The sequence below is a fragment of the Falco peregrinus genome, chromosome 5 (assembly GCF_023634155.1).
Source record: "Falco peregrinus isolate bFalPer1 chromosome 5, bFalPer1.pri, whole genome shotgun sequence".
NCBI lineage: Eukaryota > Metazoa > Chordata > Aves > Falconiformes > Falconidae > Falco > Falco peregrinus.
Window position 1 is genome coordinate 110533632 of NC_073725.1, and position 25280 is coordinate 110558911.

At 37.8% G+C, this 25280-nt stretch overlaps 1 protein-coding gene across 13 annotated transcripts; it reads left to right on the forward strand.

Moving 5' to 3' along the window:
• The first annotated feature begins 765 nt into the window (after positions 1 to 765).
• On the forward strand, positions 766 to 25162 carry PTPDC1 (protein tyrosine phosphatase domain containing 1). Of its 13 annotated transcripts, XM_055805773.1 has the most exons (13): positions 964 to 1084; positions 2663 to 2791; positions 4137 to 4204; positions 13170 to 13232; positions 13680 to 13772; positions 16533 to 16704; positions 17443 to 17523; positions 17744 to 17862; positions 18639 to 18776; positions 19457 to 20667; positions 21387 to 21572; positions 23514 to 23624; positions 24433 to 25162. In XM_055805773.1, the coding sequence occupies exons 5-13, from the start codon at positions 13688 to 13690 to the stop codon at positions 24547 to 24549; spliced, it is 2220 nt and encodes a 739-aa protein (XP_055661748.1). In that variant the 5' UTR covers positions 964 to 1084; positions 2663 to 2791; positions 4137 to 4204; positions 13170 to 13232; positions 13680 to 13687; the 3' UTR covers positions 24550 to 25162. The 13 variants fall into 13 exon arrangements, with proteins under 13 accessions (XP_055661746.1, XP_055661748.1, XP_055661747.1 ...); XM_055805772.1 differs by lacking the exon at positions 13170 to 13232; XM_055805775.1 differs by lacking the exon at positions 2663 to 2791 and having other exon boundaries at positions 974 to 1084.
• Positions 25163 to 25280: the final 118 nt, after the last annotated feature.

Consider the following 25280-nt stretch of genomic DNA (forward strand, 5'->3'; position numbering starts at 1 on the left):
AGAAAGAAAAGGAGCAACAGACTCTTCAGCATTTCCACCGAGTTCCCACATGTGCTTTACCTTTAAAAACTTAGATACATAAACACTGCTAATGTTTATGTAATTTATGAAACGTACTACAGACACTAATTCTATGAGCTAATGTAGTAGTGTGGCTAATGAAACAGACACATAACACTGTCAAAAATCTCCAAATATTTTGAAAACCACAGCTAAACTTCAAAAGTGTGTTACAAGGACACTCACTCCAAAACCATCCTCATTAGCCAGCAGGCAGATGTTTCAGCCTAGCACACTAATGCACCACAAAGGTTTACAGCTCTTACTACTCCTTTAATCAGCAACTGTGTATTCAACTGTAGTATTTAAATAAACCATTATAAACGTATTCTATTCCGTGTCCAAGACCCAAGTAACTTTTTATGCCTGTTAAAAATGCTAAAAACCCCTTCGACCACGCCTCTCAAAACCCTCACCAATGTCCGTTGGGCATCGCTTCGCCGCTGAGCAGCACGATGAGGCACCACCACGGAGCTGCCGGCCGCGGCCCACCGGGGCACAGCGCGACGGCTGCACGCACCGTCCACCTCAAAGCCACGGCCTTTTGAGACATTTCCATCAAAATTCACCAAAATTAACCGCTAAGAGGAATCACCCACGACGACGTTAAAAACATTTCACCGCGTCAACAAATACATTTGCGCACTTCTGGCCGTGCGGCAGCGGCAGGAGGCCCGCGGCCTGGCCCCCGCCCGGGCGGCGCTGCGCGGGAGGCGGCACGGGCCCCTGGCCCAGCCCCACTTCGGACACCGGCTTTGGCAGCGCGGGCAGCCCGAGGCGCTCACCGGGCGGCACCGCCTCCCCTCGGCCAGAGGACGCGCTCGTCGCTCGCCACTCGCCCCCCAGCGCCTCTGGAGCCGCGCCGAGGAAGCACAGAGCGACCCGCAGCTGCGGGCCCCCGGCGGAGGAAACCCCGGCCCAGCCGCCGCCCGGCCCACTCCCTCACGATGGCGCATGCGCCCACGGCCGGCGCCCTTTTGCCCAGCCGGGCGGCGGAGTGGCGGCCTGACGCAGCGGGAGGCAGGTGGGTCCGGCGCTCTTCCCGCGCCCCTGCCCGCACTGGCGGCCGTCCTCTGCCAGCGTGGCGCCCCGCCCCGCTCAGCCCCTCTCCCCCAGCCCGTGAGGGTCGCCCCGCTCTTGCCGTTCCCCTGGAGCCCGCCTCGGTCGCTATGGCAGCGCGGCACGCCCGGGGGCGGCCTGGGACCACTCTGAGGGGCCGCCGCCATTTTAAGTCCTGGCGCCCCCTGTCCCGGGGAGCCCCGGCTGCTCGGGCGCTCCCTCGGCCGCTGCCCGCCCTCCGGCTCAGGTAAGCGACTGCAGCGTGCTCGGCACGGACAAAGAAGGACCTGAAACGCCCTTCCGTAGCTACTGCCTTTAAGTTCTCTGGCGATGCCACGTTCCCTAGTGATCTGAGCAGAGGCCCTCCGTTAGGAATTGAACACCCCCTCTCTGCGGGAGCTGCCCTGCTCCCTCCGGCCTGGCTGCAAGGCAGTTCGGCTCTTCCTGCCGGCGTTCCCGAGGTGATACCCCGGGATTTAACTTTCGCCAAGGCGTACGTCTTGGTTTCCCTCTTCACAACAGTATTTCCATGTTTTGTAGCAGTTGTGCCCTACCTCTAATCATCACTTAATCGCCTTTGAAAAACACCGCTCAGTCAGTCCCCTTTGGAGTTGAAAAGGCACTTGTGCATATGGCATATTCTTCAATCCAGACACTGGATAATAATTTTTAGATGTAGCTGTTTCTGCTTTTGCCAACAGAGTGTAAGTACGCTCATCAGTAGATTAACAAGAAAAGATTACCAGCTATATTAGTAATATATACTTAATTTTTTCCCCTCTGCACCCGCTCCCTTGCTTTTCTTTCAGAAAGAGACATGTTTTCAGGAGGCCTGCACCTCCATTAGTGGAACTTGAGCACTACATCTGTGGAGTAATTAATCCCAAAAGAATATGTACAAAATAAATCAGAGTATTTGCAATTATGTATTACTTCAAAGCATTTTTCCATCTCTTGTTTTCATCGGTAGTTTCATACGTGGAGCCGCATGTGTAAGACAAGAAAGATGAAATATGTTAGGGAGACAGTCTTCAGGGCCAGATGCTGTAAGAATATCACCTTGGAGATATAATTAGCAATATAATCCTCTCTCATTGTGTGATTGCTTGGGTGGCAGCATAAACTGATCTGAATAGTGTTTTTTCCATGCGTTTGAGTAAATATTTGACTTCATTGTAAATCCAATTACACCACTATAAGTATTTTTTTGGTAATAGTTACGTTACAAATGAGAGAAGTAAAGAGTAGAAATTGTGAAATCTGACATGGATGAAGTTAGTTGCTGGGAAGGAATGTGCTACAAATAATATTTAAAAAATGGACTGCAAGTGTCAGATAAGGTACAAGTTTGCTTATATCTTTCAGTCCCAGAGAGCAAATTTATTCCCGGTTTCTGGCAATATAGTCCCACTTTTCTGAATGGAGAGTATAGTCTGCTGGTTTATTTTAATTTTTCTTCCTGCTAGTATATGATTTAGAATTAAAGACATACCTGTTTAAAGAGTTCAACTAGGCAAGCTGAGTTTCTCATTTACTTCACCAGGTGACTCAGAAGTCCCTGGCTAGGTATTTTTCTGCATGCTGCAGCGACTGCTCAGCTAGTGGCCACCCAGAGCTGGATGGCTGTTACAGACTGCTGGCCTCAAAGTGCTCAACCAGGTCACCTGTACAGGTAATTGATGTCTGTAACATGTAAAACAAGTACATTTCAAAATGAACTTGGTCCTTTCCTGTTATTGTCCTGTACAGTTAAAACCACCTGCCTAGTTTGAAGCAGTTCGTTGCAGGTCTTTTCCCTCCAGCTGAGGAAGGGTCCTGCCCGTAGCAAATCCTGAGCACCTTCTTGCTGCAGCCAGCCACCTGAGGCACCATGCCGGAGGACCGGCATCAGCAGTGACACTGACTCCCCACTCCTTTCTTAGATACATTTCCCAGGCATAGATTTTCTGTTTCTTTGTGAAACAAGGTTCAGATTCCAGAATTGCTTAAGCAAGTATACAACAAAACCCAAGTTATTTCTAATCTTGTATTCTGTGGTTATTTTTTCAAGAAAATACAGAAATTTGTAAACATTTCTACTCCTGATCTTGGGTAGCTTGTTATTGTTGAAAATAAGAAAAACATATAAAACCATACTAATTTCCTCAGTTTTCTCTCCACTCTGGAGTTTTTCCTGGCCTTAATCCTATAATGGATACACAAGGGGTATACAGCCACTTGTAACTCTTGATCTCTGGTCACTTCCATTAAATTCCTTTGACCTCTTTGGTTCTTCACTCAGTTTCCTGAGTTACAGAGCCTGACCATTTTGTTCCTTAGCAAAAAGCACAAGATAAATGCCTAGAAGGATTCGGTACCTTAGAGGTACTTAATTTTCCTAACATTTCCTCATTTCCTTCACCTATCCTGCCATTTTTGAACAGTTAATCTACTGTGCATGAACTTGATGAGTGTTCTGCATACTCACAGCAGGTCCGATGTTTCATAGAAATTATGTGTGCATTAAACAGTGCTTTTGCAAACTAGCTTAATATATGGTAGCTCTTCAGAAGTTCTGAAATTTACAGAAGAAAGATTTCTTCCTAATTTCTGTTTTCCAACAACTTGACATTTGCCAGTGATTTCAAAGACAGCTACTAACCCAGAGCAGACCATTACTGGATGAGGGCTTTACAGCTATGTGGGTACCACTCTGCCATGTATGTAGAAAATGAGCTATTTCACAAAGCAGAGCTAGGCGGGATTGCTGTAGCTCTCCTTTCCTTTTTATATATATATATAGTTTAAGCTGTGATTTTTGTTTCGTTTTAAAGCCTGTGGCTAAAAAGAGTTTCTAGACTTTTCTTAGGCTTGTTGTCACCTTTTGCATTGCAGGTCCATTGAATGACCTGTGAGTAATACTTGATAAAATTCTTCAGTTTTAGAACTATTTTTTGATTTTAAATCTTTGTATAACTATGCTGTCTTGACCTAATATTTCACTACGTTTCCGTTTTATCTTTTATTGGCAATTTTAGGTAATGGAACAAACATGAAAAGAGAGACTGTCGGAAGTACAGATGATGAAAGAGGACAGGGATCACAGGTGGGCTGCTGCTCTGGAGTCTCATTAAGAGGCCAAACACACATATATTTATCTCACAGCTTCAACAGTGCCAGTGTAGTTGACATCTACCAAAGAGAAGTTTTGACCTGCTTTTATGATTGATTTGCATACATTTATCTCACAGCTTCAACACTGCCAGTGTAGTTGACGTCTACCAAAGACGTTTGACCTGCTTTTATGATTGATTTGCCATGGTACTGCATTATGCTTAAGGGGCAGTAAAATACATATCTATAAAATCTAAAAGCAAAACTTAGAAAAAGACTTTAATAACATTTCATGCAATTTTAGAGTTACACAAAACTAAAGCATTCCCTCCAGTGTTTCAATACAAGCTGAAAGGAAAGCAACATTAATTGATTTTTATTATGCGTAATATGAGAGGAGCAAAAAGCAAAAGGTGAAGCTAGAAACATCCATTGCCAGCTAGGAATCTAAATACATAGTTTGTACTATAGTAAATTTAACCTTCAAGTAAATTAGGTTTTAGTAAACTTTTAAGTTTTAGGATATGTTTTGATTTGCTCTATGTACCAGTGAAAACAGTGCAGTCTAAGCAGAAGTCAAACATTTTAATTGCATCCGGCTCCTTACAAGACAATTTAGACAGTTTTCTACCAGTCTAATCTGATAAATTAGTATCTAAGGTCACAGAACAGGTGGATTTGCTAAGTCCAATGTAAAGCAGCCATGAGGCAGCCCATGCAGTGCAAGAGAAATAAGCTGCTAGAAATCCAGTGATCCTGTTCTTACCTAAAAAGCTTGTTAGTATCTTCAGATGGCAGTCATAGTTCAATAGAATTTTCCAGAGGATTTGGGATTCTTCATTTTGTTTAAATAGGAAAATGCCAAGTCTAGAGAGATAAAGATGATTAGTCACAAGCATCCCACCTACTCTGTGTATTCTTTCATTGGAAATGGCAAATTATTTCAACCTAATGTTTAACTCCCCCTAAAAGCCATCTTCATTTACCATAAAGCCTTGTCTTGACAAAGATATGACATAGCCTATTTGAACAAATGTGTTTGGCACCAATTATTGGCACTAGCTAAACTTCACAGATTACTAGGAAATACTAGTTCTTCAGCTGAATAAGCTGCCATTAATATGGAAGAGTACAAATGTAGGAACACATATAAAGCGCAACCCAGCAAACATGTAACACAAGTTGATATGACAAAGCAGTGGGCTGTTGCACTGAGAATCCAAGTATTCAAGAATTAGTTTCCCCTCTGGAATCAAATAGGTAAATTGTGTTACTATATTATCCATATGAAAATGAACACAAAGAACGTCAGTGACAGCTTCTCAAATGTGAGCATTTAGAACTTCCCCAAAAGATTATGCTTATATTAAAAAATTAATTAATATTTCTTAATGATCCAAAGTTGTTCTTTAGTCAACTAAAAAAAAGCTGAATTTCTCCATTTCCTCTTACAAAATGTTTTACTAGGTGCTCCATTTGTTTTAACATATATTTTGTGTGCTGACACTTGTAGAATCTGTGTGTCCCTTTACTTGTAATTCTTAGATTCTGAATTCTAGAGCCACTTATATAATGACTATGAACAACACGTGATGAAACCAAGAAACCGTGCTGCTGTTGGGGAGTATTACTTGTGCAGGGATCTTCAGACATGGAATCTTGTCAGTGCTTGATCTAACTTGGGAGTCAGCCCTGCCTTGAGCAGGACATTGGACTACATGACCTCCAGTTCTTTCTGTGCTACATTTTCCATAATGCTAGTACGGGTTCCTACTGTCTTTTAATTCCCAGGAATTAAAGCAGTGATGTGCTTTGCTTACAGCTTGGGTCCACTCTCACAAATACCTAAGCGAATGCGTAATTCTGTGTGCTTGCCGCCTGGTGCTGAGCAGGGCTGCTGGAGGCAGTGGGGCTGTTCATCAGTTCTTCTCACACGGGATTTGCGAGGATCAGTGTTTTGGAGGTTTTGAGCCCTCCAGTTCCACTGATAGGCTGGGGAAGCCGTGGGTGCTTGGAATTGAAACTTCTACCAGCACAGAAAGAAAGATGTGCAACTTAGGATTTTAGGCTCTGCAGTCTGTTCAGGTTTTTTAAGTACCTGAGGTCCCTTACTGTGTTTTCCAAAACTGTGTACAAATCTTTTGAAGCCCGCCCTATTTTTATTTAAGGGTGGGGTTTTTTTGCAAAATGTCCATACATTTATATAAAATTATGTTTGCTGTTGTCTCAAATGACTGGATGCAGTTTAGTTCATGCATGTGACTTCCCCTCCCCCCCCCCCCCCCCCCCCCGCAAGATTAGTAAGAAAATAGATGTGTAATTGTAAGGACTACTTTGTTAATTGGTCTCTGTTCTCGGTAAATCAATTTTTCTATAGGAAAGTAGTTGGATTCTTCTTCTTTCTATTTTTATTAGCAGTATACAGCAAAAACCTGACTACAAAATTTATTTCTGAAAATTAATAGGACTAAATTGTTTAGTTATATGCTCCATCTGTATTGGCTAAAATTAAGGCAGGTGGTTAACTGAGGTGATGTTTTTGGAATTAATAAGGTTGGCATCAGTCTTGAGTTATCTCAGAAGCTTGCAGGTGTATTTTGTTTCTAACTAATTGGGAGGCATTTTTAATGATGAGCACTGAGTATCACTTAACACTGGGGATTTTTTAATAAGACAGGCAGGGAAGTGATGGAAATAAATGAAAGCCTTTATTTTGTCAGCTAATACTTAGTGGCTGAAATTGATTTAGTAAGAAAGAATAAGATATCCTATTTTATGTAGCTTGTTTTATTGCTTTATATGTACAGTATTTAGTTAAATCACTAAAGTCTTTGGTTTTTAGTAGATTACATCCTTTACGTTCAGATGAAATTATTTTTGTTACAGTTTTGAGATACTACTTTTGATGCAGTTAATTTATACTCTATAAATACTTTCAATAATATGCTATGCTTTATTGGGTGAGGAAAAAAATGTTTTGTTCCAGGTCTAACCAAGGTAACAATGAAACATCTATCTCTTCTTTTCATGGTGTTTCAAAATTAATGTTATGGGTTTAACTTTGATTAATGTAACCTCACAAAATTATCTCTGTAGCTATCTACATGCTTAGTTGTCTGATGCATATAGGCACACATACATATATTTATTTACTTGTGATTGACAATAGGAAAATAAGGTGAACAGAAAAAAAGAGATGGGTGGTTCAGTTATTAAAATACCAGGTTGGTGTGGCCTATTTGCCTCAGTCCCTTTAAAATCTAGGTAGACACAGAAAGCAGTTTATGGGATGATTATCTGCATGGTCCGTAAGGCACTCCTCATACAGTCTTAAAAGAAAAGATAGTTACCGGCTCCTCCCAGATTACTGTCGTGAATCCAATTAACTACAGGAAATACTGTGGTAACATCATTCAGCTTCTGTTCTGTAAAATGTGAATTACCTACAGTGTATTTCTTGTGGTTGATAGCTGCAACAATGAAGGGATCAGCAATCACTTATTCTTTCTGCAGGGTAACAGGTAAGGTGTTAAATGGAAATTATTGAAACTTGATTAAAACTCATGTAAATTCATTATTTTCATTAGATGAGATTTAAAAATAATTCCTTTAACTTGCAGAGTTCATTTTTAAACTTTCCCACTTCTGAATGCTGTTAAAATGCATTACTGACAATATTTCATTCTTCTGTATGTAGTCAGTCTTACAAGTCTGATAGCCTCTTTGTAAACACGATACTCACAATCAAGAGTATCTGAGTCACCAGTTTCATTTGTAGAACAGTTAATATATTAATTTTATACCACCTCCTTTATAATTCTCATTAGTAATTACTAGCTGCCAGTCTGTTCAAGGTAGTATAAAATAACTTCTGTAAACTATTGGGTTAACAGTACCACAGAAAGCTGATGTGACTTAAATAACATGAACCAAGTCAGTTGGTAGACCTGTCCCTCAGTTTGGCTTGCAGTTTTGTGCCATTTATGTGAAAAAAACTATGAATAGCAAATACTGAATCACCAGACCAACACCTACATAATCTTCTAATGAATTATATTCTTTTGTTCCTTTTTTATGTGAAAGCAGTTACAGTCCTTTGTAAATGTCAGTCTTAATGATTAAATTACATTCACCTTTTACTGAAACAGATGGGGAATATTTTTTTCCCAAAAGAGGAAAAACCTCATACAGAAATAACAAATCAGTTCTGTTTGTGGTCCTGGTGAAACCACTGGAGTCTTAAAACAGTTGTAGTATTATTCTGCTGTGTAAATTAGATATAACTAAACTATATGGAAATTTGTTTGAATTATTACCTTGTCTTCTGTCTGTTCTCTGTGTGTTTTATTTTCTTTTTTCCGTTTCTTGATGTTTGCTTATAGGTAGTAAGCATTTCAAATTTCAAGTAAGCCTAGGGAATTGAGGTTTGTGCCTAATGAAATATGTGCGCTTGATGCTAAAACTGCCTTGAAGACTTCTGTTAATTGTAGTGTAGGTATTTGTGAAATGTCTACTCTCAACAAGTTTTTTTTTCCCGATACATATATTAGAAAATCACCTTTGCCTTTTGTTTCATTATTCATAACAATCAAGCTTAACAAAAACCTGTTACCTACAATTTTTACAAAACTTCAGAAATAAATGCTTTGTTTTTCCTGGCAATGTTAAAATTGGATAGTCTGTTGGAATTTAAAAGACAGTTTCATTTGCTAGTGCTTCCTGTAGAAGTGACTATGCCTCAGCAAATTTATATTTTTCTGTTAAAAATTTTCATTATCTGCCAATCTTAAAACATCAGATATAAAACCTGAATTTAGAGACCAAGTTATAATTTCATAGCTCTTAACTTCTTGATTAAATATCAACAGTCTTCCCTAAACTATCATGTTTTTGCTTAGTCTGAGTTATCTTTAGTTCTCTGTCTAAAACATCTTAATTAGTGCATTTTGCAGCACTTTGCATTTTGGCAATGAAACTTTATCCCATATGATCTTATATTTAGACAAATACCTTGTTGACTTCTGTGGGACTGCTCACAAAAGCAAAGCTTCTCAGGAAGATAAGTATCTGTAGAATCAGGTCAAATTTTAGAGAAATTTTAGAGGTGTTACCTGAGTGCTTAGGTACTCAGCTAACATGGCCCCTGCCTGCATCTGTAGTTAACTGTGTTCCTTTAAAAATGTGGCTGCTGGGTTGTTATTACATGTGACTGCAACAAGGAGAGAACAGATTCTCTTTAGAAGACAAGAAAATAGTAAAAATAACCTCAAAATGTTATGTGACAGGCATCGGCATTTGCCTGTATTGTAGGAATACATTTGAGGTTTAATACTGATTTTATTATACACTGATTTTTTTTAAAATGGAAAGCTTATCCAAGATTTTTTCATGTTAATACATAAAAGAAATCTTCTTGAAATGTGTGGTCTGCTGTTGTATTCTTGTTTACCAAATCCACGCAAATATGGAGAGATGGCACCTCACTATTAGTAGGCAGTTACACAGAAAAGCAGTGGGGAGATTTACAATGGGATTACTGTTTGTGCCGGCAGCTGAACTGCCCCAGCTGGAATCATTCCAGTCTGGAACACAAACTCTTCTCTCTGTTTTGAAAATGTGTTCTGAATTAAAAGATAGTAATTGCATCTATTAAATAACCATCTTAGTTGCTAAGGCAAGGTGATACCAGCATCTTCTTGTCTCATCACTTTTCAGCTATATAATTGTTTTCTGGCTGCTAAAACATTAGGCATTACTCCTTTCTCTCATTTCATTCTGGAGCAAAAATTCAGCCCAATGACTGGAAGCCACTGATTTTCACATCCTGAAATGCTAAAAGAAAAGGAATCTTCTTTATTAAAAGGCAGAGCGACACCTAAGCCAGTTGCTAATTTGCTACCTGCATTGCTTGTTTGCTGAGTTTGTACTGCAGCCCGTTGGGTGAACCAGTGATGTATGGTTCCTTTATGCTCTTCCTCTGTGAGTCTGCCCACCAGTTAAGTTGCAGAACCTGCTCGGTTGTGGATCCCTGATCTCCCAGTTGTCCTGCTCGCTGCATGGCACTTTACTACTCAACCTGTGCTTTTATTCCAGAGGAAATGCATGTGGGCAAGAGGCAGCTTTACTCCTTAAAAGAATGTGGAAGGACAGGGCGATTTTGCCTATGATAGCACAGCGTGCTTATACTATTGACTCTGCAAGAAACTTACCTCTCTGCACGTATGAAGCAGTGAGTAGGACTTGATAGCTGTCATGTTACCAAATGCAACAAGAGACTCAACAGTGCAACCAACAGGCCACGACTAATGTTATGTCATTTCTGTTAGGAATTGGTAAGCTCAAAAGCAGACACATACACCGACCCCCCCACCCCCCTCAAAAATACACAGATGTCAAAACAAATACAAAATCCGCATCTGGAGGGTACCTCCTGAAGTATCCCCTTTAATACTTGACATCTAGTGGTGTATCATGATTTCAAGAGATCCTTGTTTCCATAGGTGGTGTGGTACTGCTATTTACTTCAGTCAGCCAACAACACAGACGTTATTTTTGCTATGTTTCGGTTTCATTAGCGGTGTTGTTTATGCATGCTTAATGACATTGCTTCCTGTTATCAAACATAAAGACATGGAACATCACCTGAGAGACTGTTCCATTTCTTTGATCGGGAAACAGGGATTAAAAGACCAACTTCTTTGCTGTCATGGCAATAGAAATGCATGTCAGAGATAACTGAGCAGATTATCTCTGATATCAGATTAAGGTGGTATCTGATTGACGTAAGACACGTGACTTAATTCCCTCAGGCAGCTAATGAGGACCATGACCTGGAATAACGCTCCAGGCTTGTTTTTTATCTCCAGCATCTATTAGGTGTTCATGTGATGAACAAAATGCTGAAGAGGACCTTTTAAAAACTAAGAATTATCCGATACGTAGAAGAATCAGGAGAGAGTTGTTTCTTTTATCCAAGTACTATTTTTACTTTTCATACATTCTTGCACAAATAAAAAGTGTAACACCCTTGTCTAGTAACATCAACACTGAAATAGTGCTTCCTGTCCCAAATGACATTTTACATCTGTTCAAGGGAGTGCAATATATCTCTGTAATTTGTCACAATCTTACTTAACTTTTTTTCATAAATAAATATAAAGGAATTGCGCACATTGATCACACTGTGCAATTTAAAACATCTGTCAAGAAGTGAATTTAACAAACTGAAAGACATGCAGACAAAATATTTAAGTCAGTTGGAACTGCTTGTTTATACAAAACTTGAAATATGGATTTGGTATATCTGCTGATATAAAATTGGGGGAGGTCTAATTTGTTACACAGGAAATAAACACATTATTTACCTCTGCCATTTAGAACAGTCTTGCTAGTATTTTGTAATTTTATAGGTATATCGTCTTCTGCATTAATATACATCTCTTCCTGTTTCAGTTAAGAGTCCTTGTCAGCCTGAATTCTGGTTTGTTGTTTGTTTGGGTTTTTTTTAAAAGGAACACAGTTTTAGATGATAGAAATATCTCTGATATTTCATCTCATTTTTGCTAATACTTGAGTACAAGGAAATAGGAAAACTAAACAGTCATACTGGTGTGATTCTGATGCCTGTATGATGAGACATGTCTGTTTCAAATGTTTTTATGTTATCTGGACAAGCTATTAGAATTTTTAGAGACAACTGTCTGAGAAATAGGTATCAACAATTTTTGTTAATTCAACCCTATTAACTCTAAAAAGAATTTCTGGGGATGAAATAATTTGTTTAGCTACAAAATTTTCTTTGATCATGAAAGCCATCCCTTACTGATTTCAAAGTCCACTGGAAAATAATAGAGGTTTTGGAACGTCTCCAAATAGAATGCAATTATGTGCAAATATTACTGCCTATTTATTAAAGGATTTACTTTTAAAAGTGCAGAGTCACGTGGTCAAGTAGCTGAGTAGAAAATGCTCCAGATACTCTTTAGTCTTTGTTAAGATTCATGTTAATTCGTACTCTTAATAATGCAAGTACATTAGAAATGCATTTCTGAGCATCACTGAAGTTTCAGAAGGCCTTTTGGTTTTCACAGACAAATGTAATTCTCATCTTATTGTGACAACTGATACAGCAGTATTAAAGGGTTATTAATGTGTACGTGTATTCTGTTCCCACCTCTAAGCATCTTGGAAAGGACAGAGCTGCACTAGCTGATGTTGTGGAATAAAGTCCATTAACATTGTTGGAATAATAATTTATTCAAGTACATGGTAGGTAATGTAATATCTAAATTAAATTATATTTGAATACATTTAAATATTTACTTTAAAAACAATTATGCAGCGTTACAGATAAAAGATGGACAATGAACAGCAAGCAGTTAACACCACAATTCCAACACAACACAGGACTGTTATACCACCTGATCCACACAATGGTTTTGGTTTTTTTTCTTTGGTGTTTTTTTTGTTTGTTTTGGTTTGTTTGGTTGGTTTTTAAGCAAATCTTTCTTTTAAAGCATTATTTATACTGCTGAATCCTATTACTGGTTTTGCAGAATTTGAGACTTAAGGTTTGTGCATTTAGTAAAGTTTCTATGTGCTTAGTTTGGTAAAGTTTCAGATGTACTTAGTTTGGTAGTAAAAAAAATGCTCTTCTGTTATACTTGCAACTATTTTCCTATGGAGAGCAGAGAAACAGAACAGTTATACTGGGTAAGAATTTCTACTCAAGATGCATGTAAGCAATTTATTTGAACATCACATTGACTGATTAATAGATTCACATTTACAGCTTTCCTTTAGCTTTCTTTTTGTCAGATAGGTTTTCAGAGCAGGACTTATCTTGTGTTAGAAATTATATTGAAGCATGAGAAAAAACTTTCTGCTTAGACAGACTTGTGTTCAGTTTTCTTGTTAGAAGTGAATTGTCATATATGTGACTTCAAACTTGGCAACAGACTAAAAGCAAGAGCAGAGGGAAGAAAGCAGAGAAGGCCTGTAGCTTGTGGACAATCTGTTTGGCAAGTATCAACTAAAATTGTAAATGGTGTGACCTGGAAATTGTGTTGCTATTTATGATATTACTAGCTTTAATGGAACTGTCTCTTGCAAGATTTCAGTTCAAAAACTGGTTGTATGTTTACTTTTAAGAATTTGAGAAAATCAAGATGGCATTACATTAAATGCTTTTAATTGGGTGATTCCTGTTCATATAAAAAACGCCGTTATAAAGTGCATATTCAGCCAAACTCCAGAGCTTGAAAGACTCAATCAGCTAAACTTTTAATTGGTAGAACACAGTGAAGCTGCTGAATTTAAATGCACACTAGAAGGAAAGTACAGTCCATATCTGACTGGCCAAACCTTAAGTCTTGCACAACTTGATAATCGAGCATCAGGTACTCAGCTTTATTTGCATTTTTGAGCTTGTTGTAGATTTTCAGTGAACATATTTGCTGTTCCAACAGGTACTGCAATGGCTGCAGGAGCTTTGCTGCAAAATGAATTACCGTATTCTTCATTGCTAGAGAGCAGTCTACATCTTGCAAATATGAGTTCAGGTAATAATTTTTCTCTGATACACCATTCATATAAAGTGCTCAGAGAAATTCTGGGGAAAAAAAAAAAAAGAAAAAAAAGAAAAATTCCATAGAAAATTAAAAACCCCAGAAATCTTATCCCCCATTTATAAACATGTCTATAACAAAACCAAACTGCATTACTTTGTCATCACCATGATGTGTTAATATGTTGAGCTTTTTGGTAACTTGCATACTGTCAGATCTCTTAATTGAAGAAACTGTGATTTTTGTTTTCAGAAACTGCCTAGCTCTTTGAAAATACAAACATGCCTTCAAATGACTTATTTAAACTCTTATAGGATGTTAATTCTTTCTTACTGTTTTGGGTGAATACTTGCAAATCCTGCTTGATTCAGTAGGAAAATAATGATGTACAGCATTTTATTTGGCTCATTTCTGGATCCACTGTCATTTGATATATACTCAAAAAAAGCTTCTGGGAAGAGAAAGAGAAACAAGAATTAACTATAAGAAAGCAATAGAATTAATTAGAAAATATTTTTCATGTTTCTTGGATATAGGTAGCACTCAATCTCCCTTCATCTCCCTTCTCTTCCAGCCAGCCTCCAAGATAAAAGCATGTATAGTCTTTTCCTCACCTCTTGTTATCTTTATTGCTGAATTAGAATAGTCAGGGTTTTGAGAAAACAGCTAACAGTCAGCTTTAACATTTTCTTTTTCTCATAAAACATCACTACTGATGTTTCAGGCCTGGTATCTACAGCAAACCCTACCATGTCTCTCTTTAAGAGCTGGGGTGCAGTACTCAAAAGTCAGCCACTCAATTTCTGTTCAGTCTTTAGGAGAAATGGTGGATTTTAACCTGATGAATTTTTATTAAAGAGAGCTTTCTCATGCAAATTACTGTCTAACAGTTACTGGTTTTGTAATGCAAAAAACCCCACAGACTGAAGATAGTATATATCTTTAGGAAAATGCAATGGGATTAATTTAATTATTGAACAAGGTTATGGTGGGTTTTCTTGATTTCCCCAGTCTTTCTCTCTGACTTGCACAGTCTAATGCAAGTCTAATGCACAGACAATGGGATGACAAAGTATTTTTAGCGTTGCCATAGTCTGTTCTCCACATAGTTGCATGAGAATTTTGTGCTTTTTAGAGTGTTGCAATCTTTTTGGCCAGCTCATTCTCCTTCTTAGCACACTGGAAGCAAAGTGGGAGGCAATTTGCCACCTAATGTCTACCTTCAAAAGCCTAAAGCACTCAACTGATACATCTTCGCCTCCCTATAATCTGCTTTATCTCAGTCTGTAGGGCTAACAGCTTTGCTTAATAAAAAAGCTGTGCCCTGAAAAAAAATAAGCCTTTTGTTTTGAATAACAAATTGTGTTTTGTTAGAAGATACGAATGGTCCACAGTGAACAGTCTACAATTCATCATGTACTGAACCATTTCAGGAGGAACACACTAATCCCAATCATTACAGAGCTAATGATGCATTTTGGAGCAGCTAAGTGGAGGAGTAGAGGTGGTTGTGGAATGTTAAACCAAGAGGTGGGGGAGTATAATGTATTTACTTACAGATTTCTCAGGAATCAGAGCCTCCAGCTACATTTTGATTGTTCTTTTGAATTTAGTATTTTGTGTCTTAGCGAGTTCTGAATGCATGGTATTTACAACTATCTAAATACTCACATTGTTTATGGAAAATTTTTTGGTTGTTCCCAGTCTCCTTTCAAAATTATCTACTTGAAATGCAACTATTTTCATCAAGCAGTGGAACACTCTGTCCCAAACTATTCCTATAGAATGGAGCAGCCCCAAGGATAGCTGGCAGCAGTGCCTTTATTGTTAGTTACTATGGAGACAGCTCAGCCCATGCTGACTAACTGCTGGAGTACATAGAGGATGCACAGCTCTTTGCAACTTCAGTGCTGAGGAACTTGGATTTCCTATCAGTGCATCCTCAGCAGCCTGCCTAGACAGTAGCTGGGGCTGGTCAGTCATGCAGGGTTCACCCCGAAGACGTTCGGCAGTGAGTATATTTAGCAACTTCTTCCAGGGTCGGAGACATTCTTCCTCCGATCCTCTTCTTCGCATAATCCAGAGACGCCGGAGCTCGGTTGTAGAGGTACTCTCGTCATCAACTCACCGGGTTATGGTGGCGATATCGTCTCTGAGCCCTGAGGAGCTGGATGCAACTTTTCCTGAAAAAAAAAGTAAAGTACTTTCATTAAGGCTGTTGGCAGTTCTGGTATTTTTTTGGTATTAAATTAATATACTTTTGTTCTGTTAACTGTATTTTGTATATGTGCATAAAATACTGGGGTTTGAATTTTTTTCCTGTATTTCATATTTTGTTCATTGATTCCTTGTTCAGGGATTAATATGTGTTTTTCACTGTTACAGCTCAGAAAGAACAGATAAAATAGAAGCATATATGCACACATACATACACAAGTATATGGCTAAGTATTTTCAGTTTCAGGTGGAAGAGGACTGTGATGTGTTTTTCTGTTGCAAAGGATATCACATACTTCTAATATCATCAGAAAAAACAAAGATAACTGTGAGAACAAACAAATTCTGCAGTAACACAAGCAGTTTTTTCCCCTCAGAATCCTTACTTCAAGTCTGTGTTGAAAAATGAGCCTTAAATGTATATTCCATATATTTATGCTGTTTGTAACTTCATCAACTTAAGATTGAACTGATGCTTTCAAGGTGGAGATGAATTTTTAATCTTCCTTACTAAATCTGTTTTTGCCTGTGTTCTAGGAAGTTCGAGGCGTCCAACAGCAAAATACACTAAAGTAGGGGAGCACCTTCGCCATGTCATTCCTGGTCACATGCAGTGCTCAATGGCATGTGGTGGACGTGCTTGCAAGTATGAAAATCCAGCTCGATGGAGTGACCAGGAGCAAGCTATTAAAGGGCTTTACTCTTCCTGGTAATAAGCAGCATTTACTCTCACTAAATGTAACTGCATTGATTGTATTTATTAAAAGAGAGAATTCAAAGGAAAGTTCAAAATCCAGTTTTTAAAATCAGCTACTGCTAAGTTAAGTATAAAACATAATGATAGCTTGATTCAGAATTACAGCTTAACGTAGCCCGTAATGACCACTGTACATAGCCCAGTAAAGATGATGAAAGTTTTCTACCTGTCAAGAATTATACAAAACCTAGCCTGGGTTATGAACAGTTCTTGCTAAGGTTTACAATGCAAATTAATTAAAACGTATTCATAATAGAATTTAAATGTAAAAATATTTACTGAACGTGAAATAACATGTGTGTTCAAAAGCATACTCATATGCGGTAATAGTTGCATGAAATGTGTCTTTACAGTCTTGCTGATTTTCTTGTAACAGCAGATGTTCTTCAGAAGCATACAAAACTTAAAGCGCCAAACAAAGATCTGAGTCCAGATTATATTCAGAGGGAATTTTTTAATGTCCATTGGCCTGGCATTTAAACAGTTCTAGTAATGGTCTTTGATATGTTTTATCTGTATCAACAAGATTTATCACTGTATGATGGTAGAATTTCTTGAAAAAATCATTTCTAGTTAATCAGCAAGGTATTTCTGTCTGTCTTGAATGTAACATAGTATTCTTATTTTGGTAGATTCATACTCAAGAAGTTATTAATAACAACATTATTATCTACTTTACTAATTTCTCAGGATAACAGATAACATACTGGCAATGGCTCGACCCTCAACAGAATTGATTGACAAGTACAACATTATTGAACAGTTTGAAAGGTAACAAATTTAGTTATTATTTATTGTAGATGTTACTAGTGTAATTCCTGATCCATTTTCTCTTTCAACATAGATTTGGCTTGTTGATAAAGATCCTTTCATTTTAACGATATACAGGTAAAGATTTATTCTCCACTAAGAATAAATGTATTTCAGAAAATAAGGGATAATGAGATTTTGGCTGCGTATAATACTTTGACTCATCTATTCCTTCCTTAAGATGTGGCATAAAAACCATAATTAACCTTCAGCGTCCTGGGGAGCATGCAAGCTGTGGGAGTCCACTGGAACAAGAAAGCGGCTTCACCTACATTCCTGAAGCTTTTATGGAGGCTGGAAGTAAGTTCATTCCTGCTGCTGTTCCTCATTAATTACTGATTTTGGCACTTACAGATATTTTTACTTGAATTCTTGTGTGTTAAAAGCAGCTATGTAAGAAATGTTACACAAAATGGGATCTAAACATGAAACTTGGCAAATACAATCAAGAGTAAGTACACATTATTGAAGATCGTATATATGTAGAGTGAGATGGAGGGTTTATGTTCACATCTTTAGAATAAAGAAAGGACAACAGCTAGTTAAATTTTTCTTTTTCTTCTGAGTTCGCAAATACATGAGCATTAATGGTGTTTCAAATCCTGGTACAATTCATGTTTTCTTATCTAGACTGTAAAAGGTTATTTCATTTGAGGGCATTGTTATTGGCAGTATTTTTGTGTTTTTTGTATTATGGTGAGATGAGAAAAAGCATCTCTCTGTAAGAAAAAGCTTTTGACTGAAGAAGTGCTTTTATTTCTAAAAAGAAAAAATTACCCCACCTATATATAGCTCAGTAATTTTGGTATGAATCAGTCAGTTCTGTTACACCTTTTACATTCAAGTTGAACTTTAGTTTGACATATCTTTGCTAGCTTCATGAATTTATCAAATTTCAATAGCAAGCATACATTGAAATGGGAAAACAATCTCTTGCAAACAATATGTAGTCAGATTCTAAGATCCATTATGCAGTTTTAGTACTATCATTTATTATTAGTCATCTCTCTTCTGCATTTATTACTGGAAATTTCACATTTGATACAGCAAAAAATAACTCTTTCTTTTTATTTTAGTTTATTTTTATAATTTTGGATGGAAGGATTATGGAGTGGCATCTCTCACTACTGTACTTGATATGGTAAAAGTCATGGCTTTCGCCTTGCAGGAAGGGAGGGTAGCTGTTCATTGTCACGCAGGACTTGGTCGGACAGGTATGTGCTCTACTGCAAGATCAACGGTTTTTTTTCTAAAAATGCAAAACAGTGTCTGGTTATAAATTATTAATGATTTTTTTAGATTCTATATCATTGCAAGATGTACATCTGTAAAATGGTTAAAAATGCTGAAGAAATTTGTGAAAATTATCTGAATGGCTAGAGATGATCAGTTTTAGTATATGAGAACCAAACCTGTAAGATTAGAAAATGTTCGTGTCTGTATAATAATTCCCCGTTACATTGAAATGGAACAGTTTCTTTCTGATGGGGAAAAATTCACCTAGTACACTTTCATTGTCCAGTATTTATGACATGTTTACAAACCTGCCATTCATTTTAGATCAGGTAGGATTTGGTGGAGCAGCTAAAATGTCATTTACTTCTTTTAAGACCTTTTTGCCTATGTCCTTCCTGTGGAAGCCACCATCCTGTGTTCACAAATGGTGGAACTCCTAGAGATGCTGTGGTGAGAAACTAGCTCTCACTGAAACTATAGTGAGAATGGGTTTACTATCTTATGGTCCAACAAATGCAACTATACTTAGGTAACAGCATCACATAATAGAGGGCATAAAGCTGTATCTTTACCTATATTGATTTTTATCCTGTAGTTCCACTGAGTATTTGTTTTGGTCTGATAGTTCTTCAGCTAATGCTTGTCTTATATTTTCCAGGTGTTCTGATAGCTTGTTACTTAGTTTTTGCAACAAGAATGAGTGCTGATCAAGCAATTCTTTTTGTCAGAGCAAAAAGGCCTAATTCTATTCAGACTAGAGGGCAGTTGTTATGCATCAGAGAATTCACTCAGTTTTTGGTTCCTCTGAGAAACGTGTTTGCGTGCTGTGAGCCCAAGGCACACACAGTGACGCTGTCCCAGTACCTGACCCGTCAGAGACATCTGCTTCATGGTTACGAGAGTAGGCATCTCAAACATGTGCCAAAACTTATTCATCTTGTTTGCAAATTGTTGTTAGACCTGGCTGAAAACAGACAAGTGGTAGAGGCAGAATTGTTAGATATACCGGATCTCTCAGCTGAAATTGAAAAGACTGTTTCTCAGTTGGTATCCACACAGCTAGATAGAGAACTTGCAAGGCAGGACAGTGATATGTCAGACTCCTCCCACACCCACTCATCCACTTTCGAGACCCAGGATTCTCTTTTCTCCCTGGGACATGAATGTGATCCTCTTTGGAAAAGAAGGAATGTTGAATGCCTTCAGCCTCTAACTCATCTAAAAAGGCGTCTAAGCTATAGTGAGTCAGATTTAAGGAGAACTGAGTTTCTTTTAGAGCAAGGAGAAACTGCATGGACAGTACCTGCTCAGATACTACAGTGCAACCAACCCAAGCGGAACAGCGGTGAGGAATGTTCTGCCACAAGTGAACAAAAGCCACAGCTGGATTTAAATAAAGAGGCATTAGTGCGTAATACATGCATGTTCTGGAGTCAAGGTAAATTTAATTTGGATGGACAAAAAGATGGATCCTCCCTTTATCACAGAAGGAACTGTACGAAAGAAGTACAACGCAGTAGAACCTTTTCTTCAGGTCTAGCATCTCTCCACAATACCAGGGAACCCGGAACACCAAGGCATAATTTTACCAATGAGATTGGTCATAGAAAAGACCACAAGACTAATATGTATAGCAGAAGAGTCTATGTCTCTGAGGACTCTTCTTCTTCTTCTTCTTCTTCTAAAGTGAACTTTTCCCTTGGATATGAAAGCCAAGGTAGCAAAGATGTGTCAGAGGCAATTCCACACATTGTTCTGCAGTCAGAATTAAGTTTGGAAGCCCGAAGAGTTTTGGCAGCAAAAGCACTTGCAGATATAAATGAATTTCTGGGAGAGGAGGAAGTGAAGCAGAAGGTAGAAATGTGGCAGGTAATTTTAGACTTAATTCAATGTTGTGGGCTCTGCATATTTCACCTAGGTTAATTCCTAGGATGTCAAAAATCCCACCATATGCTTTGAAATGGCATATTGGGACACCAGTTTATACTGTGGCTCAGTAAATGACGGTACTTGTAAGTTATAGACCAGTTCTTTCAAAAGCAAGCAAAACACACCTACAAATTTGGTCTCTAGCAGGAGGTTGGAATGTTATTTTTGGCTGTGTTCATCATTTTACTGATGAAAATTGTTGCAGTTATCTGTGGTTGTAACTTGGCTGCTGGTAGCATAAAAGTACTACAGATTTTAAGGCAGCCCTGTGTTTTTAATCAGTGCTTTCTCAGAACTAATTAGAGGATTCTGTGCTTAAAAGAATTTAATAGAAAATTTAACTGCTTATCCTTAAAACTCAAGTCCTTCTTGCTTTGAAGTTGGAACCCAAAGCTATATGTATTCTATTAGACAATTGAGAGGTTCTGAGCTGCACTGTTTATGTCATTGTTCTGTTTTAAAGAATCACTTATATTGTTGCTGATTAATGTTGATGTTTTGAAAAACACTAGAATGTTCTTTTTTTTTTTTTTTTTTTGTAACTCCTAAGTCTTCTTTTTTTATTGGAATGTAAGCAGCCAAGCGCTACAATCAAAGAGAATGTTGGCAAAAGTAAATAGATGATGCGTTTTCAGTTTCGCTTTGCTTTGTTTTTTAAGAAAGAACTGAATTCTCGAGATGGAGCTTGGGATAAAATCTGTACCGAGAGAGATCCTTTTATCCTCTGTAGCTTGATGTGGTCCTGGATAGAGCAGCTGAAAGAACCTATTATATCCAAAGATGATATTGACATGCTGGCAAAAAATTGCACAGAATCACAGGATGCACTTTACTTACTGAGAAAGGTAGGTATTCTATATATCATTTCATTCTTTTAACTGCCAAGTACATTTTGCTGATGTGTATTAAAACTATTAATTTACGGCCTTTAGGCAAGGGAATTGCACTTTTAAAAGGCAACTTCAATGTCTTTAAAAATCAGAATGAGGATTACTTTGGTATTGATTGTATTATTTCAATTGTAATCAATACTTGATAACAAATATTTTAAGAAACATACCAGATACTGTCTTTGAACACCATTCAGTAGAAGCTCAGTTTCAGTGTATTTCCCTGCAAATTCTGCAGTTTGAGATCCAGAGGCAAAGATGAGAAGTGTTTTCTCTGTGACTCGATGTATGGCTTTTGTTAACATCACACCTGGCAGCTGTGCTTAATGGTTGTCATATTTGCTGTGCAAACATGTTAATCTATCAGCTTTGGAAGAGCTGGGGCAAGGAATAGGAAGAATTTGCCAATTCAAGCAATCAGAAGCCAGGCCAAATTCTACATAAGTCAGAACTGTGGTCATCTGTATTCTGAAATCCTGATGAAAAACAGGTGTTTCTGATCCAAACTGTTTAACTGTGCTTTCCCCAAAGGGCTAGATGATAGGTAATATCATATATAATAGTAATAATAAAAAAATCTCCATTCTTGATCTCTTTAATTACACAAATTAATTTCATAATGCTTTGGGAATTCTTTGTTTCCAAAGTATTTATGAAGATAATAGGGCCTCTTTTATCAGCCTCCAGATACCCACGAATACGGCTACTAATCAGTAGGTGGTCAGAACTTCGTGTGCAGTCACCATCTTCATGACATGACATTCAGAATTCCTGAGTTCATATAAAACCATCATGTTTCTTCCTGAAGCATTCTTCCACTCTATTAAAGTTTTAACTTTCTGTTTGTATTAAATAAAAAATAACTGCTTGACACCTGTTATAAATAAATGGAAAAGGAATAATTCATGGGTTTAAAAAAATTAAAAAATACTAATTTTATCTTTATCCTATATTACTTCAGGATAACAGAATAGTTGAGTTGGCAGGGACCTCTGGATATCTTCTAGTCCAACAGCCCTGCTCAAAACAAGTCAACTAGAGCAGGTTGCTTGTGTGACACATGCTCCAGTCCCTTAATCATCTTTGTGGCCCCTCGCTGAACTTGTTCTAGTATGTTATATGTCCCTTTTGTACCAAGAAGCACAGAACTGGACCCAGCACTCCAGACGTGTCACCTCCATTGACCTGCTGGCAGCTGTCTAATGCATCCCAGGATGCTCTTGAGCTGCCTTTACTGCAAGGGCCCATTGCTGGCTCACATTCAACTTTGTATGCACAGGGACACCCAGGTTCTTTCCTGTTAATCTGCTCTCCAGCCAATCAGCCCCTTATACATACTGGTGCATATTCAGCTGCACTTCCCAGAAATCCCTCAAGTTTTAATTTAAGTTTCACTCTTAAGAGACCTGCCTGTGTGGAGATCTGTCTCCCTTGGAAAAGGGCTAGGGACTAGCAGACACAAAGACACTTACTCCCCTTTATGCATCCTTGCTAGCTACCCAGGTGTCTTGCTGATGGTGAAAGAGACTTGGTAGATAGAGAGATGCAACTTATCCTATGTTAGCTGCAGAAGAGCCCTAAACATGCATAGCATTTTGGGCTGAAAAGACCAAATCTCGCTTTTTTTCTATGCCAATTCACATGAATGCTACTGTTTATATAGGGGACCTTGAAAAATAAGTCTCCAGATACATGCCTGACCTCCTAGAGTTTCTCCCATCATGACTGAAATAATTATGTAAAGGCTCTTTAGGCTTGTGAAATTCCCTCCCCAACTCCTACACCTGAAGGTTTCAGTATGGGAAGGCACGGTCTGCTATTGAAACAAAACCTGAAAGTTAAATGTTTTTCATGGAATTATTTCTTCTAATAGCTGCTGTTCCTTTTACCCACCAGGAACAGTGTCAGACTATCCTTTGTATTTTCCACTGTGTGGTGAACTTGCAAATGCTACCAGCTGATGTGGAGGAGGCCTTACTTGCTCGTGCTATTAAAGCTTTCACTAAGGCAAGCAACCATTTGTCCATGACATTGTGTTTATTTGCTTTAAATCATGAAGGGTGAATCAACAGAGCAGGCCACTGTGCGAAAAATTACAGTAATTCCTTCACACTTAGTGTACTCATGCTTGTCCATTTCAGAGTTAAATTTTATAATAATCAGCCTTCATGAAGGGTTGAAAATATTCTCAACATAATTAAGTGCTGTATCTACAGCCTTAATCCTTTAGTCTCATTTTCCTGTTTCTGGATCACTGCCAATTCATGAACTTCTTCAAATTAGAGAAAAGATAATTTTTAAGTGGGAATAACTAGTCACTGAGAGTAGCTTACTAAAGGCTTTGGTAGTTTCTGTACTATTTGGAATCTTTCCATCAGATTAAATAATTTTCTGAAGTTACGTTACAATTCAGTTGTGTTTCGGGCCCTTAATATAGGATGTATATAACTAACTTCTGCTTTTGGAATAATTTAGTAACAGTGACAGGTTAAACTTGCTATTGCTCAGCTTGGAGCTGCTTACTTCTTAGATTCAGCAGGTGAAATTTTGTGAACCGAACATTCATCCTACTGCTTCCTAATCCCTTGTAAATCTACAGACATGTCACCTGTTAAAACACTCATGGCATTTGTCTTTCTACTAGTTTGTTTTAAAGTCTAGTCAGCATAAAATTGAAAATGATCAGCATTAAGTACTCAATCATGAAACATGTATTTTCTTTGATAAATCTTAAAAGTTTGAAAAAATGGTTATCTACTTTGCATTTTGCTATATGACATCTGTTAACTGAACTTAAATTTCTCCCTTTTATTAGACAAACTTGGATTCTGAAAATGGACCATATGTTTACAATACCTTGAAAAAAGTATTTAAACAGACACTGGAAGAAAAAAGAAAAAGGCTTAAGGAAGGAACAGAGAATCACTCTTGATTTCTGCACAGCTATGCTGAAGAATTAGATGGGCCTACCAAATTGTTTTGCATTTTCCAGCTACTGTATTTTGTGCTATCTGGCATGATTTACCTAACTTGAGGTAATAGTAGTTATTAACAAAGCATTTTATTTTTTTAGAAGAAGTTTTAGTGACAATTGTTTTATCTACACAGTTCTAAGGAACAGCTCCTGTGTGACCGTACTGTAGCATTTGGATTCAGGTACTGTGCTTTTATATTGTGAACTGTTCTCTTGTTTTCGAATGTCTTCATTGGTTTATAAACCCTTGTCATTGGCAAGCAATGTTATTTTCAAGTTATGTGATTGCCATAAGTTCAGTGCCATGGTACACAAAGGTTTAATGGATTGAGTTAATATTTATGTATTATGTATGTTTACATTAATGTTATGTGATTGTACTGAACTTATTAAATTCCTTTTCCTTTTAGAAAGTTTAAAATAAGACTAAGAGTAATAATTAACAGATCTTGAGGTCTACTATTGACAGCAGATAATTTTTTCCTTTAGATGTCCTAAATAATTGTCACCAGTGTGTTTTTGAAGGGTGTGGCAGTAAAGAAATACATTAAATATATTCATCATGAAGTTATCAAGGCCTTAATTTAGATTTTTGTGGCTAAGAAATCTTTGAAGTGTTTTTAACAGAAAATTGATTGTGGCATTTTAAGTGCTTTGAGTAAGAGTATAGATCTTATTTTAACTTACCA

Coding starts and splice junctions, on each gene's coding strand:
- PTPDC1 (XM_005232416.4), top strand. CDS start 15,760: ATGCAGGGTTCACCCCGAAGACGTTCGGCAGTGAGTATATTTAGCAAC. Junction 17,524..17,743: donor ATTATTGAACAGTTTGAAAG/GTAACAAATTTA, acceptor TCCTTCCTTAAG/ATGTGGCATAAAAACCATAA. Junction 21,573..23,513: donor CACTTTACTTACTGAGAAAG/GTAGGTATTCTA, acceptor TTTACCCACCAG/GAACAGTGTCAGACTATCCT.